The sequence below is a fragment of the Chelonia mydas genome, chromosome 1 (assembly GCF_015237465.2).
Source record: "Chelonia mydas isolate rCheMyd1 chromosome 1, rCheMyd1.pri.v2, whole genome shotgun sequence".
Lineage (NCBI taxonomy): Eukaryota > Metazoa > Chordata > Testudines > Cheloniidae > Chelonia > Chelonia mydas.
Genome location: NC_057849.1, coordinates 26,546,753 through 26,567,681, shown reverse-complemented (window position 1 = coordinate 26,567,681; position 20,929 = coordinate 26,546,753). Strand labels below are relative to the sequence as shown.

At 42.8% G+C, this 20,929-nt stretch overlaps 1 protein-coding gene across 8 annotated transcripts in view; it reads right to left on the bottom strand.

The window, feature by feature from the left end:
- Positions 1 to 20,929, bottom strand: part of FAT3 (FAT atypical cadherin 3) — a 544,317-nt gene that overhangs the window by 176,819 nt on the left and 346,569 nt on the right. For all 8 annotated transcript variants that reach the window (XM_043528746.1, XM_043528786.1, XM_043528740.1 and 5 more), the window contains exon 4: positions 17,295 to 17,356. In XM_043528746.1, coding sequence (XP_043384681.1) covers positions 17,295 to 17,356 — 62 coding nt within the window. The remainder of the gene's footprint in view (positions 1 to 17,294; positions 17,357 to 20,929) is intronic.

Here is a 20,929-nt window from a genome sequence, read left to right as displayed (position 1 = left end):
CTGCCACTTTCTGGATAGACTGAAAAGGCTTGAGCCAAAATCAGGAAAAGAAAAGGCTTGATGCTGAGTGCTACAATTCTTAAAGGACCTCTTTTAAAATTAATTTTAACTAATCAATAATTTTACTTGTAAATTCTCAGAAAATGGATTCTGTAACCAACAAGTAAGTGTTCTAATTTTCGGGAGAATACAGTGTATTTCTCATACATAACAAGGAAGCTGTATCCCTGCTTTAAGGGCAAAACTCACCTCAACCTTAACTATGAAGCTGCAGTTGGAAACCTCCACAATGAGTGTATGTTCTGTATATGTATTACACACAGTCACAAATTAGGAATCCATGGAAGCTGTTAGTTACTGTAAATGATGCAAAAACATGACACAGGACTAAAGCAGATATGCTTCAGATAACACAAAGATTCTGTACATCCAGATAGATTCAAATTATGTGAAAGATTCCCTGCCATTTCTGTAGAAGATTAAAACACTGGTACATTTATAAAAACAAGTGTGAAGATTTAGTAAACCAAGATGTCCTCCACAATGACTTTTTGTTTAGTAAAGCATGGAGCGTGGCAAGAGGCTCTGGAGGAGACACAGTAAGGGGATAAATCAAACCAGCGTGAGCCTCGTGGGTGGGCTCCAATCAATAAAACAGAATGACACATCTTCAGAAAAGTACAACAAAGTAAAAACCTATGAACCCTGAACTAATCTCTGAGCTAATTCATCAAAAGGAAAGCTACAGCAGACAGAACTCCAGAATTATGACAGAGAATAAGATATAAATGAACTACAGAATCTGCCGACACAAACTTACTGCCAAGAAAAGGTTTAAAACAGGAAGAGGGATGGAAAATCATTATAGCATGTTCCTTTTTATTTCATCATGCATTTAACAAACTTCTAATAGCCTAATTTTCATAAGAACACAATAATGTTGGGTGTTTTAACAACAAAACATCCATCCATTCTGTTTATGCTAAGGTAATGCCCATCATCTCCTAGCTCTCCAAACACAAGGGATGACATAGGACTTGTCCATGCTAGGATAAAAGGTATATTTTTTAAAAATGTGTTAGTGAATGCATTTTAACGGACCCATTTTACAACGCTATCATAGCCAGCTGGCCAAGATAAACCCAAGAGGGGAATCTAGGATACAATCGACTAATATGTCTGTGAAATACAACTTGCTCTGTCTAGCTAAATCATGTTAACTGATATGGTTTAAAAAACGCACCTTTTCTCCTACTGTGGACAAGCCCACAGTCACTGAGGAGAAGAGTGTGTGATCTCTCAAAATATATATCAGAAATTAAAATGGGAATGCTGCAGGTTCCTAACTCACACCATGGTAAATCAGGAATAACGGAGCTCAATGGAGTTAAAACTGGCCTAAGTAGACCAGTGTTAATCAGAAAATTAGGTCGCGTGAGAATATTACCATGACATAATGATAAATGTGAGTTATCCCTAACTACAGTGACTGCAATGCTATATTATTCAACATGTCAGTTAACCAAAAGGTCATGTTTTCACACTCCCTCATTTTCTAGTTAAAAGCTCAGTGAGATCAGAATCCAGCCCAAGATGATGAGCCCTTCCTGATATACATTTAGGAACCTCAGCACCCAAGAGCTGCTCAACCCTTTACAGTTCATTTCTCCTCAGAATCTTGTTGCCTAGTAAAATTTGATCTTGCGGAAATGTCCTGCAGCTAATATTCCACTGGGGAAGTGAGATCCAGGGATCCCTTGATGCCAGTTGGCAGAGGGCACAGCAGGTGCATAAGGTTGTACAGGGATCCCCTGGGTCAGAGATATACATAATAGTTCATCAAAGGATGGTATGTGAGGGGGTCTAGGAGAGCCAGTAGCCCACTGGTCATCATAATCTATGCAAAATGTACGTATGGATATTGCAGGAGTTATGTATCTATGCTGAAAATTATGTTCTTAAGGTCTCGGAGTTAAAACAGGTCATCTGGAGATGACATACCTTGGAGATACTTAGTTCAGGCAGGACGTAACACTTATCTCCCTGTCTGCTCATTTCTGCATTGCATGCCTCACAACATACACATATGTGCATATTGAGTTACAGGCAAAAGAAGAAGTTGTGAAATCTAGCAGAAAGGAAATCTACAAGATGAAAAGAACAGCAGAGGGGTGTCCTGTTTCTGAATAAAGACAAAGGATTGTTCTGGTATACTCTGAGGTGCAAGAAAACACACTGAATCCTAACCTCAGAGGCAAGCTGACAGAGTACTTGTCTCATCAAAGGAGGACCAGAGCCCAGCCTGACTGTAAATCGTTGCAAGGATTTTGGGTGAGCACTATTCTACGAGACATAAGAGCATCTTGTTAATTAAGTCTAGGCTCTAGAATGCATGTGATGATTTTGTTCTATGTGTAACCATTTGTTTCCAATACCACATCTTGCTGCTGCTTGAATCTCCATGTTTTGTTAAATAAACTTGTAAGGAAAAAAATCCAATGGGGACAAGGCCTAAATGAAGTAGTTGGTTAATACTTTAAAATTAAAGACTAAGATCTGCAGTAGACATGAGTGAAACAAACATTTCCTCTGGGATGCCCCAATTCCAAAGAGTTTATAGAAATATCACACAAACATTTCTAGGGTTCACAGTCATTCTCATCTCAATAGTATTGTTTAGCTAATCTGAAATCGATTGTGGATCTCTCACTCCATCTCCTAGCAAATATACCGACAGTCTCTCCCTTGCTGTGGTAAAAATTATGCTCTCAGCGATGCCTCTCACTGACAATGTGCATCTTGCACAGGAGCCTAACGGGATTTAAATAAAATAAAAACGGATGTTCATTTTCAGCAATATTCATGTTGCTTTATATTTTAGCACAAAAACTTTTTTTTTTGCCTTAAAAAAACATTGTAAAATTTAGTCGTCCTGAGACTTTGGCCTCATCTACAGCCTTACTTCTCAAGTTGCTGTCTAAAATAACACAGCATCTGGAAGCCACTGAAACGTGTGGTCATCAAGGAAAGAGAGAAAGAAATATCTGTAACAATGCCATGCATTCACTATTTTGCGGCTTTAAATTCTTGTACAGACCTCATGGACGGATCCTACTTGGTTAGCAGATGAAGTAGTAATATTTCCAGTCATGCATTTGATAACTCTGTGTTCTTAGGTCACATTAGTAAGAGATATGCTGTAGCCCATGAGTCACTTATCATGACAGACCGATGTAATCACAGCCAGATGACTTTCACATTCTGCTGTGTAACATTTTATGCCTCAATACTCCTGAGAAGCAGTGTCCAATGTCATATGTAAATCTGGCTCTTGAGCAATGATTTTAACCTCCAAAGCCAGTCCCTGTCTTTGGAAAGTTCGTTGGCAACTTCTGATAACAGGACCTTCAGAGAAATGGCATTTTTAAGTGTGTGCCACCATTTTGCTGCTATTCATTTTTAAGTGGTCTTCTGTAAAAATTCACATTTAATTCCTTGGGGTGTGCAAAGCAGGGGCAGAGGAGTAAATGCAGAACGCAGACTTCTAGGTGGCCCTCAGCTGTTGTCTTTGATACAGAGGCAGAGCCCACAAAGAATGCAGATCTCAGCATCATTATTATTATTATTATTTGCATTACTATACTGCCGAGGAGCCCCAGTCATGGACCAGAACCCATTGTGTTAGGTGCTGTACAAACACAGGACAAAAAGACAGTCCCTGCTCCAAAGCGCTTACAGTCTAAGCATAAGACAAGAGACCATGGATGGATACAGACGGAGCAACAGGACAGTACAAGAAAACAATGAGACAGTATTGGTCAGCATAATAGGCTGTGACCTCAGCACACAAGGAATGTTGCAACTTCCTCTAAGTTGCCTGGGCAGCTTGGCCCAAGCAGTGGCACTGCATGCTGGGAACTCTAGTCTCAATGAGCTGTACTGCCACATCGTAAGTATCAGCATGTTGAAATCTGCTCCGTTATATAGAAATAAATCTCCCAGACCTGCAAAGTGATCCACAGGCAGGGAGATCCACTGGGGTCTGAGTGTGGCCCACCACCTCCCCAGGAACGAAACCATTCGTTGGGCAAAGTTTGGGACATCCTCATCAGTTTTATAGGCCCCCACTCACAAATCAAATTTCAGACCTGTTAAAGTTTATTTCTTTCCTGTTTTTAAGCATTTTTTGCAATGCTGTCACTATAATGTTGCTTTTATTACCTTTTTAATAGGGACTCTTAGACTTATTTTGCCACTCCAAATGATTTTTAGATCATTCTAGCAATAATCAAAGGCGGCCTACAACTTTTCTCTCTCCTTTCCTTGTGGCAAACACAGCAAAGCTATTCCAGAGAACTGTTAACTAAACAATTTTAAGTTCAAGCTATAAGTAGTAGTTTGCCTTCCTATATTACTAGTTTCTCTTGCATCATCTAATGGACTTCAGTTTTAAAAAGGGAAAGGCACGTGCCCTCTTGCCAACACTTAAACCTCAGATAAAAAAAGCTGAACCAAATACGTTGCCTAGTTTATACCCCAATCGCTAGTACGTCACCAAGAAGGAATGCACAGTTTTCTTTGCCAAAAGTGGGCAAAGTTAAAGCTATATGAATAGATGTTTACACAAATTCATAATTTAGGATTTAAATAATCAATCTTCTGTATAGTACTAGCTACATCTCAGAAGCTAAGCAGGTTTTAGGTGTGTCAGTACATGGATGGGAGGCTTCCACAGAAAACCAAGGATACTGCAGAAAGTAGTGTTGGTGAGATGAAATTCTTCCATAGGGCTCTGTACTAAACCAATGCCCTGGCATGGTACAAGGAGGATACTGTGTTATTTTAAGTGCTACATTTCGGGTGAGATGTCAAAAAGCAAGATCCTTACCCACTTGTGGTCATTTCCAATAATACTCTTCCCCAATTTGATATTCAGGACAAATTTCAAATTGGATAACAACATATCCAAATATCAAAATTCCCCTTGCAGTTTCAATTTTTCATTATGGATGGAAACTAACTTTTCAGAAGGATGTACTTCTGACTGCATTTGCGGGCGGGGGGGGGGCTAATTATGTTTCCCTCTGACTACTGGAAATAAATACATGCTACATAACAAAAAGAAAAGGAGTGCTTTTGCGGATACAGACTAACACGGCTGCTACTCTGAATGCTACATAACACAGATTGTATAGTGCTCTTTGCTACTGTACTCACAGTAAATGGTTTCACTGGAGCCCTGATATTTTGGCACTTACATCAGATCTGCCCATTTATCTTCATTACGGTCTCTTGTACTGTTACTGACCTCCTTCTCAGAACTATACTAAAGCAGCACAGCAGCAAGATTGATGAGGCCGGTATTTACTGATTTACTACAAAAGTAAGGCATTTCTGAGTACTGCTACAACATTCTGATTGAACAAAGTTGGTTAAAAATAAGCAGGGAGTCAGCGAAGGCACTCTCTTCCCCTTATTAATAATGATCCTTGAGCTGAAATTTCAAGGGCCAAGCCTGCCACAACTGCTTCTTAAAAACCATTAAGTTATAGTTAAACTTTTAAGATAGTTTACATTTCACCCACGCTTATCTACAATGACTATTAGCAGCTATTTTTTGTTCTTTATGGAGACTCTACTGAAACTACCCTTTGATCAATCATTTAGTTAAAAAAGTACTACAGAATAAGGTAAGAAACTACAGAGTCCTTGTCAAGAATTTAAACATGGAAAGACTACGAGTAAATTTTCAAAAGTGCCTAAGGGTATGTCCACGCTGCAAAGAAAAACCCACAGTGCTGTGTCTCAGAGTCTGGGTCAATTGACTCAGGCCTGAAGGGCTCGAGCAGTGGGGCTAAAAGCAGTAGCGTACGTATTCCTGCTCAGGCTGGATCCTGGGCTCTGAAACCTGGCAAGGGGGAAGGGTCTTGGGACTTGAGCTCTACTCCAAACAGGAAGATCTACGCTGCTATTTTTAGCCCCACCAGCTCAAGCCCTGTGAGTCCGAATCAGTTGATCCTAGCTATGAGACTTGGTGTCATGGGTTTTTCTTTGCAATGTAGATGCCCTAAGTGTTTCGAAGCCTATGACCCATTTTCAAAATTGACAAAGGTACTTCGACACTTTTGAAAGTGTACCCTGTACTACCAGTGAGGTAAAAGGAGGAAGCAACATTTTACTCCAGCTTTTATGAACCTTCAAATCATGCAGTTCTCAGGTTTTGGAGCCTCTGTTGAGAACTGTACACTAAAACCGGAATCTTCTCTATACAAAAGGCTAATCCCCTTGTTAAACAGAGGACTTGCAGTTCAAGAGGGTCCTAGCCAACGAAACTCATCAGAAGCATGTACATTTTACAGATGCCTGCCCAGGATGGCTTGAACCAACATTTGCAACAGCTCATTTTGAAACCCCTGAAATTGAGAATGTACACTCAGATCTATTTTACAGAATGAATGTGCAAGTCAATGAGCTGTCACTTGGATTAAACGTTTCACTCCCATCAAACTGCAGATGTACACAGCAGAGCAGGACGGGAATTATTGCTATTCCTGGTGTCTCAGAGTAAGCTGACAAAGGACAAAGTTGTAGATCCTTCATGAAATGGTTTACTTTCAGCCTCCGTATCTCACTCCAGTTGCTGTTGGCATAAGATGAGGCAACTAATTTACTATATGCAAAAGCTGTAAAATATAACAGTAGGAAGCTCCCAACAAGAAACTCCCTGCAAAAGGCAGACCTAAACTTTTGACTCTCTTCCCAGAGCTAACATTCCAATAATGCTGCCCACTGTTAGCTTTTATGTTTTTGGTGAGTAAGAACTATGCAAAGAAAAAATGAGGGACAAGACTCCAAAAACCAGGAAACATTAGAAAACGAAAGAGACACAAATCTGGGACAGAGATTGGATGAAGGCAGGAAGAAGCAGCTGAGAGAGATTTAATAAAAATGCTGTAATGTCCAGTTATTACGGCGGAATAAAGGAAGATTCCCTGCAAATGGTAATCACATCTCATTTTGAAATGGGTATTTATTTTAATTCACTTGCTTAGCAAGCAGATAACTACCACAATTTCATTCCTTTTATCTGATTAACAATTAAAGCATGGATCCATTTAAGATATCCCGCAGAATAATCTGAGAAAACTGCATTGGGGTTGTTGTATGTTAGAAAATAATGTAGCAAGTTGATAATTTTCCCCCAATTTAAACCATCCCTTTAGTAAGTATACAGGAAAGCGAGAAACCATGCAGTATGTGATCCACTGAGACCAAATTACACCTGCCACAAAAAAAATGCTACTAGACAGTAATCATGTAACCATGCCCTAAACCCTAGAATTATTAAATGATTTTAGAAACGTCAAAGAAATCAAACCTTTTTTAAAAAACGGGATAATATACTTTTCAGGGAAGGTTTAAAAGGCACCTTTTTCAAAGAAATAAACAAACGTACCTCTCTCAAAAAAAAAACAACCCAAATAATTTGAATCTTTCAGCCAGGAAGCAAGATAAGAATTCAGGAAGAGTAAAGTCTATCACGTAAGTAGGTTCTGAAAGTTAATGTCTTCCTTTGTATGTATTCTTTGACTTGTGCAGAATCCTTTAACTGCAGCCATAGGTGTTTGTTATAAAAAGACAGACACTGGAAAACAGATAACTACAAAAAGGCATACTCTATGTCACTAAGGCACTCAATGTGGGTTCAGGAGATCTGAGTTCAATACCTGATGCTACCACAGACTCCCTGTGTGACTTGGGACAAGTCACTTTGTCTTTGTGCTTCAGCTCCCCATCTGTAAAATGGGGATCATGATAAAGAGGAAGTTACCCACCTTGTACAGTAACAATGGTTCTTCGAGATGTGTGTCCCCCTATGGGTGCTCCACTGTAGGTGTATGTGTGCTCCTGCGCCTCTAATCGGAGATTTTTGGTAGCAGTGTCTCATTGAGCCCGTGCATGTGCCCTCTCTCCCTCGTGGTCTGCCTCGAGGCTATTTAGCACTGCACGGGCGGGAGAACTCCCCCTCACTTCCTTCTCTACCGCAGAGCCCTATAGAGAACTCCAAAGTAGAGGGGAGGAAGGTGGGTTGTGGAGCACCCATAGGGACGCACATCTCAAAGAACCATCATTACTGCACAAAGTGAGTAACTTCCTCTTCTTCTTCAAGTAGTGTCCCTATGGGTGCTCCAGTGTAGGTGACTCCCAAGCAGTACCCACCACTGGAGGCTTGGACTTCGGAGCAGAGTCTTTTACTACAGAGAGTACTGTGGAGTCGAAGATGGTGTGAGTGCCCAAATCTTCAACGATCGCATAATGTTCTGTGAAAGAATGGGCAGAGGCCCAAGCGTTGAGATGGGGTATCCCTACGGAATGTGATTGAGCTAAAAACTGACCTCGTGGAGTGCGTATGGACTCTGGACGGAAGCAAGTAGCATCCTTGATTAATGCAACTAGAGACCCATTTGGATAGTCTTTGAGCCGATATCACAGAGCTTTTGGATCTTTCTGTGGACAAAAGGAAGAGTTTACGGGATTTTCTGAAGTCCTTAGTCCTGACCAAGTAGAATTCTAATGTCCTTCTAATAGCTAGCATATGTACAATTATCTCCCAGTTGTCCCAATGTGATTTTGGGAAAAAACAGGGAGATGGATCTGTTGATTCATATGGAAAGTGCAGAGAAAGTAGGGAGAAACTTGGGATATGGCCTTAGAGTTACTTTGTCTTTTTTTTTTAAAGGCCGTGAATGATCGATGTGCCATCAGGGCCGTTATTTCTACTATGTGCCTAGCTGAGGTGATGGCAATTAGTAATGATGTCTTCATGGACAGGTGTAAGAGAGAACAAGATGCCCTGGACTCGGAGGGAGGTCTAGTCAAAGCCCTGGGAACTAGGTTAAAGTCCCAGGCTGGCGTGGGTGGTGTCACATGCGGGAAGAAATTCCCAATGCCCTTAAAGAATCTACGAATTAGTTGGTGAGCAAACACCAAGTGGGAAGCTGATTTCACCATGAGATGAACCTTAAGGAAGCAGAGTTTAAAATATAGTGCAAAATCAGAGGGAGGAAAGATGAGGTTAAGTCTCTGTGTTTGAAATGACACAAACCTGGAGTCGTTTCCATTTTGTAGATAAGTATGTTGAGTGGTCAACTTTTGGTTGTGTTGCAACACATCTTTCAGCTTGTCAGAGCATTCTGCCTTTAAGCGTTGGAACTAAGAAGGAGCCAAGCCTGGAGGTGGAGGACCCTCAAGTTGGGGTGAAGGGTCAGCCCATTGTTCTGAGAGAGCGGGTGAGAGATGGGCTGAAGAGAAACAGGAGGGCATATTGCCATCTGTGTCAGGTAAGGGAGCCAGACTGGTCATGGTCAAGAGGGGCAATTAGAATAACTCCTGCTTTGTCTCGTTGAATTTTCAACAGAATCTTGGATAGAGTAGGAAACTGGGAAGACATATACAAGTGGGCCCTGTCCCATGGGAAGATGAGGGTAACTGCCAGTGAATGTTTCCCCAGGCCAGCCCTGGAGCAGTAACAAGGACCTTTCTTGTTCTGTTAAGTAGCAAAGAGATCCATAGGCAGGGCTCCCCACAGCGTGGATATATCTTGAAGCACCTCTGAATTCAGTACACACTCACTGTTGTGAGAAAATTGCAACTGTCGGCTGTGGCGTTCTATATCCCTGGTAGATAGACAGCTGAGATGAGCACATTGTAATGGAAGCATCAGTTCCAAAGTTTGAGTGCTGCCTTGTAGAGGGAGGGAGATCTGGCAGCTCCTTGGTGGTTTATACAAAACACACAAGTCACATTAAGTCTGTCATAACCTTTGCATGTTGTTTTTGATGAAAGGCAGAAAGTGTGCACAGGCACTCCCGACAGCCCTTAGCCCCAAAAGAGTGATATGGAAGGTCATTTCTGTGGAAGGCCATTTGTCTTGAACCTTGTGGTTGTGTGGGTGAGCTCCCCAGTGTATTAGGGAGACATGTGTCCCAGGGTGGTGAATGTGGGTAGCGAGAGGAATACTCTCGGTTGTACTGCATCAAGGTTGGTGCTGATAAAGTCCAGTCACTGTATTGGGGTTAGTATGCCACTACAATGAAGAGAACCTTGGAGAATACCCTGTGTGGAGCAGACTGTACTGAAAATGATCCTGCCCCAAAGGTAAGCAGTAGGAAATCTGCTGTACGATGGTTGTATTGAGATATGGAAGTAGGCACCCTGTAGGTTCAGGGCTAGAAATCAATCTCCTTGCTATAAAGCTGGTCCTAACTGCTGTGAAGTAGGGCAAGGTGACTTCTGAGTGGCGTGACAGGTGTATAGATGGCAGCTTATGCTGTAAGGTATCGTTGTTCAGGCCCTCGACCAGCTCATCAAAAGTGCTTATAAGAGGCAGTTTGAGAGGTCACGGACTGGGGTGCAGCCTGTTTCCACTTTTGAGCCATGGTCCTCTTACACTGTGGCTCATAACAGCACTGAGATGGTGGGTATTGAGAAGATTGTGATCTGTGGTGTGGTTGAGAGGTATATCTTCTCTTCTGTCCCACAGCGTAAATTCCTAAGGAGTGTAACATGGTCCGAGAATCCTTCGGGAAGTGGAGAGAAAATCTGTCTTCTCCGCAAAGAGTTTGGCCCTTCAAACTGGAAGTCTGTGGCTCTTTGAGCAATCTAGAGAGGTGTAGCCCAAAAACAAAAACAACACAACCTGCCTCAGTACCACTGTCATGGAGACTGAGAGGACAGCTGTAACAGTTACATCCAGCGCTGTCTCTAGGACCAGTCTGGCTATTAACTGACCATCTCTAAGAATGGTCTGAATCTGTTCTTTTTGTGTTTCCAGTAATGTTCCAGAAACACAGTGGGTTTCCCATAACTAATAAAATTGTATTTGGCCATGCCAGTTTGGTAATTAATGATTCTACACAGTAATGTTGTCGATGAATAGGCCATCTTGCCAAGCCTGATTGTATGGAGTTGACTTGGCACCATGCTGCTTGCTTTGGGCATTAACCACATCCACTATGATGGAGTTGGGTTGTGGATGTTGAAAACAAAGTCTGCCTCTTTGGGTAGAGATGTAGGGGTTTTTTTTTGTTTGTTTGTTTTTTAAACTCACAGTTGCTGGATGGTGTGATGGAGGCTGGAGTCTGCCAGATGACTTTGGTAGGATCTAGAATCACCTCATTAATTGGGAGGACAATTCTAGATGAGAAGGTGGTGTGCAGAATTTCCACCAACTTGTGATGTGTATCTGCCACCTCCTGTAGGGGAATCAGCAGCTTGTCTGCCACCCTCTTGGTAAGATCCAGAAAGTTCTTAAAATCTTCACCTACTGATGAGGGGTGGGCAGCTCAGCCCCATCTGTGACAGAGGAGGAGAAGTGTGCTGGACGGGTAGCTTCCTCTTCAGGTTCTTTTTCCTGTTCTGAAAAAGCTTCCTTCTGCACTGACTCAGGTGCTCTAGACAGCCAGGCTGTAGCAAACCATCTGGTGGACTCTTCCTGACAGACACTGGGGATGGTCGCAACATGTGTGTATGTTGCCCAAGAATTACAATATGACCTTGGGGGGGTGAGACAGGAAAGCAGGCATGGGTGGTGGGCTTACCTCAGGGGGCCCGTACCGCGATTGTAGGTTGGCTTGATGGAATTGGGGAGGACCCTTGTAATGTGACGGTGGGCCACGATGAGGGCCAGGGAAATTATCTCCTCCTGGTCAGTGTCAGATTCTTCAGTGGGTAAGGGTGGCGCTGACTGGGGTATTGGCAGTATACAGCCCGGTGCCAAGAGCGACTCTGGGTGCCGGGATGTGCTCGATACGGGGGTCCTGGTACCAAGTAATGGGGATTGCGGTTCTTCCCCAATCATCAGGTCTCCAGGGTACCAGAGCTCATGCAGTACCATGGGTTCATTTGGTACCACAGAGAAGTGTCTATGGTACGTTGTCAGTACCGATAGTTGGGCAGAGCACTCCCTACATAAGAGTTTTGTTGTGCACAGTACAGAAAGTTTGTTGGTGTCACTATTTTAGAGATAACTGTCTCTATTTACGGTAACTGTCTCTCCCTGGGTACTGAGGCCACAGGCCTCCAGAGTACCAGAGCACGTGTGTTACCATGGGCTCACGTGTTACCACAGAGGAGTGTTTGTAGCATGTTGTCAGTACTGATGGTTGGGAAGGTGCAGAACACTTCCTAGATGGGAGTTTTGTTGCACCTGGTACCAAAGGGTTTGGTACGGTAATTGTCCCCTCTCCTTAGGGGGCGGTACCATTGCCTGAGAGCCTGACTGAGGAAGCCCCTGGGTATGGAGGAGATGGGGCAACAGCAGAGATGACAGCAGGGCAGCGCTCACAGCAGGAGGCCCCTTCTCAGGTGCCTGCTTCAGAGCTGCTGGGTTCCTACCGAGGTGGCCGCTCTGGGGAGCCCCACTGGCTGGCCAGTTACTGGGAGTGCACCTGTTGGGATCGGTGCTGAGATGGCTGCACTGGGGAACCCCTCTGGCTGGCCAGTTGCTTGGAGGAGCTCTTTTTATGAGCCTTCTCCCCACCCCTTCTCTTCTTCTCTCTCTTCTTCTTCTCCTCTTCACCACTCGATCCCTTTTGAAGTCAAGGCTCCGGGGTCAGCACCCACAGGAGCCCCCTGCAGACCGAAGTGTTTTCTCCATAGGGAGGAGTTTTAACTTCAGCTTCCAGCTCCTGTGGCAGGTAAAGCATAGGGCCTAATCACATCAGCCACACTATCAGAGGCTCATTCACCTGCACATCTACCAATGTGATATATGCCATTATGTGCCAGCAATGCCCCTCTGCCATGTACATTGGCCAAACTGGACAGTCTCTACGTAAAAGAATAAATGGACACAAATCAGACGTCAAGAATTATAATGTTCAAAAACCAGTCGGAGAACACTTCAATCTCTTTGGTCACTCGATTCCAGACCTAAAAGTGGCAATTCTTCAACAAAAAACCTTCAAAAACAGACTCCCATGAGAGACTGCTGAATTGGAATTAATTTGCAAACTGGATACAATTAACTTAGGCTTGAATAAAGACTGGGAGTGGATGTGTCATTACACAAAGTAAAACTGTTTCCCCATGTTTATTCCCCCCCTCCACCCCCCACTGTTCCTCAGAGGTTCTTGTCAATTGCTGGAAATGGCCCACCTTGATTATCACTACAAAAGGTTTTTTTTCTCTCCTGCTGGTAATAGCTCATCTGAAGTGATCACTCTCCTTACAGTGTGTATGGTAACACCCATTGTTTCATGTTCTCTGTGTGTATAAAATCTCCCCACTGTATTTTCCACTGAATGCATCCGATGAAGTGAGCTGTAGCTCATGAAAGCTTATACTCAAATAAATTTGTTAGTCTCTAAGGTGCCACAAGTACTGCTTTTCTTTTTACAGATAAGGAAGGGACAACTGCTCATTCCGCCTGAGGCCAAAGGCGGTAGAGAAGGAAGTGAGTGCGCGGGGGAGGGAGGGGGTTCGCCCCTGCACTGCTAAATAGTCTCGAGGCAGACCAGGAGGGAGGGAGGGCACATGCGCGGGCTCAAAGGGACACTGCTACCAAAAATCTCCAATTAGAGGCGCAGGGGCACACAAACACATACAGTGGAGCACCCATAGGGACACTACTCGAAGAAGAATAGTCCCCTATCCTACAAGGTATTGTGAAGTAATCAATTCATTAAATATTGTGAGGCACACAACTATGGTTTGAATCAGGGGACATATAAATACCTAGATTAACAGAAGGATGGTTTACATTGGGCAGCTGTGGCAGCGTGGAATAAGCATGGGTATTGGAATCAGAAGACCAGGGTCTGCCACTAATTTACTCTGTGACCTTGGGCAATTTACTTGACCACTTTGTGCCCTGTTTGCTCTGCCTGTAAAGCACCAGTGTGAAGTGCTTGGAGAGCTATGAATGAAAATGTGCTATTAACACTGCAAAGTATTATAATCATTAGCCCCCACAATCTCATCTTGCCTTGTTTTGTTAACAGCTATTGTGAATGGGGTGGACACAGATCTTTCACCAATGGAATTTGCTCCATAGGTACTTTGTTGTCTGGGAACAATGCCTCAATCAAATTCAAGTTGAGAAAAGGGCATGACTATTTAAAAAATAATTAAAAGGCGTTCTAACCAGGAAAGGTCCATCAATGCCTCATACATGCACCACGCAAGCGGAAACAGAGGTTGCTGGGTCAAGCTCTAATAAGATCCTTTCAGAGGGAGCCAGTTTTACTCTTTTTTATGCCAGACAGACTCTATTGACAAGAGGGTATGAAACAAAACCGGAAGGGTAATAATTGTACTATTGGGAGACCATGGTAATCTTGGCAATTAAGGACTCCCTAGGAGGTTAATTAAAGACACGGAGAGTCAAACATTTCACAAAATGTTTCAAGTATGTCATAAAAACGTGCCCACCTTAGACAGCTCAGTTCTGAACCATCAACAGCCTATTTGTTTTTGCCATGCTCAACTTGCCTCTAAGTATGCTGTAAAGATGGCGAATGTTAACTTTTCATTAGCAAATGAAAAGACTGACTAGGTCATCTAGTTCATCTCACTGTCAATGCACAATTCTATTCCCTGCAGTAAGTTTTTGCCCACTTGGCCCAGTTTAGTTTTAAAAGCCTCAAGCAACAGGGCTCCTTCCACTCTCTTCAAGAGGCTATTCCAGACCTTGCTGTTCGCATTTAAAGATTGCCTACACTTTTCTGTGCTCAGTTTCATCCTATTAATCCCAATTCTAAACCTCCTGTATCAGCCTAAACACTTCATCTCATTCCTTTATATATGCACCTTTCAAAAACTTGTAGACCAATCAATATCTTTCAAACTGTACAAAAATCTGAGGAAAGCATCTAGCGTAGCGGGCTAAAGCCTGAGTTTTATAAATAATACAAGAGAGATCCCCCCTGCTTCCACCATTAAAGATGTATAATGCTTCCCTTTTAAAGAGATGAGAATCCCTTGGAAAATTGGCATCTGGTGTGATTCATTCAGATCCCCTGAGAAAACACAGACACGGAGAAGACTTACAGTCCAGACCAAATTTGTCCAATAAATGATATTACCTCACCCACCTTGTCTAAGACCCAAGTTTCTCATTAATATATATACTTCAAAATCTATGCCAAATTCACTTCAGCTGGCTATCTTCCCTAGCAGTAAAAGCTGAAAAATCTCCAGTTATCGGAATAAAGAATTACTTAGCTAACTTTCCAACAGAAGAAATCCCTTAAAGGAGAAAAAAAAATCCCTTTATTCCTCCTCATTTATTTATAGCCTGGGATGTTTGGGATTGTACAGAAACATATAGAGGGGAAAAAATTAGCAGGTTAGGTAAGAAATTAACCCTCCTCTCGTTTTGTTCTGTACTAAGCCAAATGCTCAGGATTTTCCTCAAGCAGTACTAACAATGGGAAGGAATATCTGAAACCAGAGGTTACTGCATTATTCTGCTGAATAGTGATTGGAACAAAAATTCATTCTGATCCTGTAAGGGTGCTTAATATGTCCAGATATTCTTTAGCTCACACTGCTATGTTTCCAAAAACATATTATATGGATGGCTGTGTCTATTGGATGATCTTTCACAGTGGCCCCGGTTTTCCACTTGCACGAATGTGAATCAGGAGTAATTTCAGTAAATTCAGGGGAATTACATCACTGCAAATTAGAGTGAGATCAGAATCAAGCCTGGTATATGGAAAAGGATGGAAACATTTTATCACATGGTTTTTAGAGCCACGAGGTAGAAATCACGTACTGGACCTCGCAATACACAGGTACAGTTTTGTGAGAGTTAGGCATATTACAGATAGTTATTCACATGAGAGGACATATACTATGGAGAGAGAGTTGAAATAAACCTTCCACTGCAAAGAGTAATTTCTTACTTGGAAACTGTAGTTGATAGGTTTAAATTTGAAATTTCAAAAATGATTCATCCTGATGATCTAGCCAAAGTGAGTAAAACCAGAGTTTACTTCCACTCACATTATAGGGTTTTGCATACAGATTCAAGATGCAATCTTAGGCCTCAATCCTTGAAAAACTTAGACATGTTTAATTGTACACTGGGAACAATCCCACATACAAGTGGTTTTCAAACTTTAGCAACCTGAGGACCCCTATTTTGATTTAAAATATTTCTGAGACCCCCCCAACCTCCCGGCTCAGCCCCAGGCCCTGCCCTTACTCCACCCCTTCCCCCAAAGCCCCACCCTTGCCCCATCTCTTTTCGCTCTCTGCCCACTCCATCCCCCCTCCCTCACTCACTTTCACCAGGCTGGGTGCAGGAGGGGGTGCGGGCTCTGGGTGGGAGTTTGGCTGCAGGAGTGGGTAAGGGGTGCAAGCTCTTAGAGAGAGTTTGGGTGTGGAGTGCGGGCTCTGGGCTGAGGCAAGGGGTTGGGGTGCGGGAGGGGGTGAGGCCAATTCCTGGCCAATGGGAGCTGCGGAGTCGGCACCTGGGGCAGGAGCAGCATGCGGAGACCTGTCCTCCCCTCACCCCACCAGGGGCTGCAGGAACGTGCCAGCCGCTTCCGGGAGCAGCTCAGGGCCAAGGCAGGCAGGGAGCCTGCCTTAGCCCTGCTGCACCACTGGACTTTTAGTGGCCTAAAATCTCCTGGTTTGGCTTCAGTAGCCCCCGGGAGATAGAGGGAGGGAGAGGAGTTGAGGGAGGGAGGGAGAAGAGTTGATCAGCAGGGCCCGCAGACCTCCAGGAGTTCCCTTCGGGACCCCCAGTGTTCCACGGACCCCAGTTTGAGAAACGCTGCCATATACTTCAATAGCACTAATCACAGGGTGCAAAGTTATCGATGTGCAGAAGTCTTTGCAGAATCAGGTCCTTCCAAACTGCATTAGAAATTCATTAGAGGGACACAGACGACTGAAGTATCACATGCTTCTCTGAAATATTTTAACTTATTGTTACAAAATAACAAAAAATTGCTATAACCGAAAGAGATTAGAGAAAAAAAGAATATCTGTCTATTTCTACAGTTTGTTCATGTGTTTGAAAGCATTTTGTGAATTGTCAATTGAATTATTTCCCTGTATAGTCAGGTTCCCCTCTTTGCACAGCTCTTTCAGACAGCAACAGGAGAGGGAATAGCATTGTCTTAGGGGGGTGGGGGGGGAATGGTTTTCCTGAAAATTAACATGGAAAGTTAGACAACAGGTGTAACAGCAGAAACAAACTTTAAACTCATTATTTGAAATTGGTAAGATTTGAAGAAGGAGGTACCCCTTTAATATATATATTCCCCATCAGAGTTTACCTCGAGAAAATGCTCTGCCTGCTGCTCTCGATCCAATTTTCTTGATGTTGTCATAATCAGACCTGCGGTAAAAAGGAGAACATTTGATTGTCAATATATGCTGGAGCAACGTAAGTCTCTCCACTGACCATAAGAAGCAAGTTCATTTGCTGAATTCTCCAAAAGTGGTGGTCATGGGGGGTGGGAGGATGATTTGGAACAGTATCATGCCTAGTTTTCTTGATGTCTGTCCAACATCACCATAGTCAGTATTTGCCTGAAAATGAATCTGTAAGGGGAAAAAAGAATACAATATTAAAAACTGAAAATGGGTTACAATTGTGTTTATATAGTTAATACACTGTAGTTAGTATGGTAAATTCAAAAACCTCAGTAAAGAATCACTAGCAGTTTTGTAATTAGGAATTTTAATTAACATTTGCATATGAGTGAAATCTTACAGTAAGAACCTCATTAAAGATTTTAGAGGTCTTGAACAATTAATAGGATGGGATGCTGATTACTTCTGTGCCAAAGCTCTGTCTTCTGTTATTTAACTTTCTGATAGGTTTTTGATCTCTCTTTTTTGTTATTATATTTGACAAGGAAGGTTATTTCTGTAATAACTCCTTGTATGCATAATGATTTCCAGCTCTTGTGCACTGAAGGTTCTGTACTACGTCATCATTTTGTTCCATGTATAAAGAGCCTTTAAACAAAGTAACTTTTTACATTAAAAAGATCAAGACATCTTTACTTTAAACAATGCTCTTCTATACACTAATAACCTCATGCAGGATATAGACTTAGCAAAGAAAATATGAGAGACACTCACAGACTTTCCAAGATTCATTACCCTTACCGTGTTGTTAAAAACAATTTTAGCTTTTATTTTTCCTCAGTAGCAATTAAAAGGTTCCACTTCTACCTCACACAGAGTGTTCTTTGAATAGCAGGATACATTGTGTGCTGTCTCGGAGGTAGATTCTGACTAGTGTTAAGACACCAGAATCCCAGAGGTATATATTCCCAGAGGTTTATATTTTATCGAAGACAATGCCAATGTACCATATACTTTGCAAGAATTCATTCTTCATGTTTGCTAGAAAAACAGGAGCAGTAATATCCCACGGCTGAACTAAAAGACTTACTTGTTTAATGAGAGGATTTGCCGTTCTGATGACCATGATTTTTTTCAGAATAATAATTGTTATTAATTATAATTATTATATTTTACATTTATATTGTGCCTTTAATCTCAAAGCACTCTAAAGCACTTTACACACGGTCGCTTTCTACTTAGGAGGAATCACTTCACTCACCAGTAAAATAGGGGTTATACCTAGGAGTAATGGGATTAATTTAACAAAGAGAAGTCTTTCCTGATATTTCAGGCTAACAACGAGATCTATTAGACTGAAAAATAGACTCCCAAGGGAAAGTGACAGAAACCAGACTAGACTTGACAAAGCATCAGAAAAAATTATATACTGTTGTTATTGAGAATAATCCTGTGCTGGCAAAGGGATGGAAAAGAAAAATGCAACAGGCCTTTTCGATCTCAGATGGTTATAATTCTGTTCTCTGGGTTGTAAGATGACTGCAGTTGTGTGGGTTTGGAAAGGCATCATAGTGGATGACGGGTTTGTGCCATGCATGCAACTCTGTATTCATGCATCCGATGAAGTGAGCTGTAGCCCACGAAAGCTTATGCTCAAATAAATTTGTTAGTCTCTAAGGTGCCACAAGTACTCCTGTTCTTTTTGTGTGAATGTAGCTCATCATATATGAACACAAGGAAGAAGTCACTACAAGCAAATACTTGTTTTCAGCAACACCTTGTAAGAGCAACCGCCCCTTACAAGCAACATTTCCTCTGGGAACATGTTCCCTACTGTGACTTATCAGCACTCCCCATAACAGCAACAGTCGCTTGGGAGCAACATAGCAAAAGGGCACTGACATATTGCTATTAATGACCATCTACTGTATTTAAGAAAATATTTCATTACCAACAAGATTTTAATGTGAAACTCATTAAGCCCTTTTGTGGCATTAAGACACCACTGTAGACACCTGTGCTCAGAAAGGGCATGTATCAACAGAGCTCTCACTATTGCTGAAGATATGACATTTCTTTATATGCCCTCCCACTCTCTTTTTGCTAAGGCACTATTTATAAATGGTACCCAACTTCTTCTTAAGTCAGAAATGTACATGCACAAAGAGTACGGACTGAAGGTCAGATAGTCAAATGCACCCTATACCTTCCCAAACAGTTTTGGACGCATGCTGCACGGCCATTCATTACAGTGAGTGATATGATTAGGGTTCCCTGGCTCCGGAAGGCTCCCAGAAGCGGCAGCATGTCCCCGCTCCGGCTGCTAGGTGGAGGGGCCAGGGGGCTCTGCATGCTGCCTGTGCTTCCAGGCGCCACTGCCACAGCTCCCATTGGCTGTGGTTCCTGTCCAATGGGAGCTGCGGAGCTGGCACACGGGGTAGGGGCAGCGTGTGGAGCCCCATGGCCACCCCTATACCTAGGAGCCAGACATGCTGGCTGCTTCCGGGAGCCGCGTGGAGCCAGGGCAGGTAGGGAGCCTCCCTTAGCACCGCTGCACTGTTGACTGGACTTTTAGCGGCCCGGTCAGCAGTGCTGACCACAGCCGCCACGGTCCCTTTTCGACCGGGCGTTCCAGTCGAAAACCAGACACCTGGCAACCTTAGATATGATTTCCGCCTTAACCACCCCATAGAGAGAGCACATCTTACTCTCCTTTTGAAATGAAAAGCTCACGATGGACTCTTCAAACTGAACCTTCCAGTTGGTAGAACACCCTGGCACCTGCCACTGGACAGGCAAAAGGGACGGTCACTATGATCAATTCTCACAAGTGTCATTTTGTAAGGTTGTTGGTTGGTTTTTTGTTTTGTTTTTTAAAGCTACAGACATTTGTATTACGGTTCTATCCAGAGGCCCCAAACACATCTGGCTCCCATTCTGCTACATGTTCTTCACGCGCTGTCTGTGTGTTTATTCAGTGCCTAGGACAGGGGGGCTCCATTCTTGGCTGGCGCTTAGGCACTACCATAATAAACATGATTAATGATAGAATAATAAATACAAACACATAGCAAATCCCTACTACAAAAATGGTTCATATAATTTCAAAGGAATGGCTACAGGAAGAGAAGAGCAGCCATCAGACTCCATATTGAACAAAACCTAGTATACGCTCTTCAATCAAATAATCATCTTATACAGAGATGGCTATAAATGTTCCCTATAAAGGCTGTTGATGTTGGGCCAATTTCATCAGCCCCCACGAATGATTTCAGCTGAATTTCATGAGTTTTTCTCGGAGGAGAATTCAGCCAATGGTGTTGTAACATTTTTTCCCTCGCCAAGTTTATTAATGTAATAAATAAGTGATAGTAATAGTACTCAGCAGGACAATTTTAATCTTCCAAGCACTGTACACATGTTAACCAATCCATCTGCACAACGTCTCAGTGAGTATCATCCTCACTTTGAAAGTGGGGAAACTGAGGCAACTTGACCAATGTCACCCAGCAGGCCAGTGGTAGATGTGACAGTACAGCTTGCTTTATTGATAGCTGGTGGGGCTGGAGGATTTAGGGCTACCGCCATGCCCCCC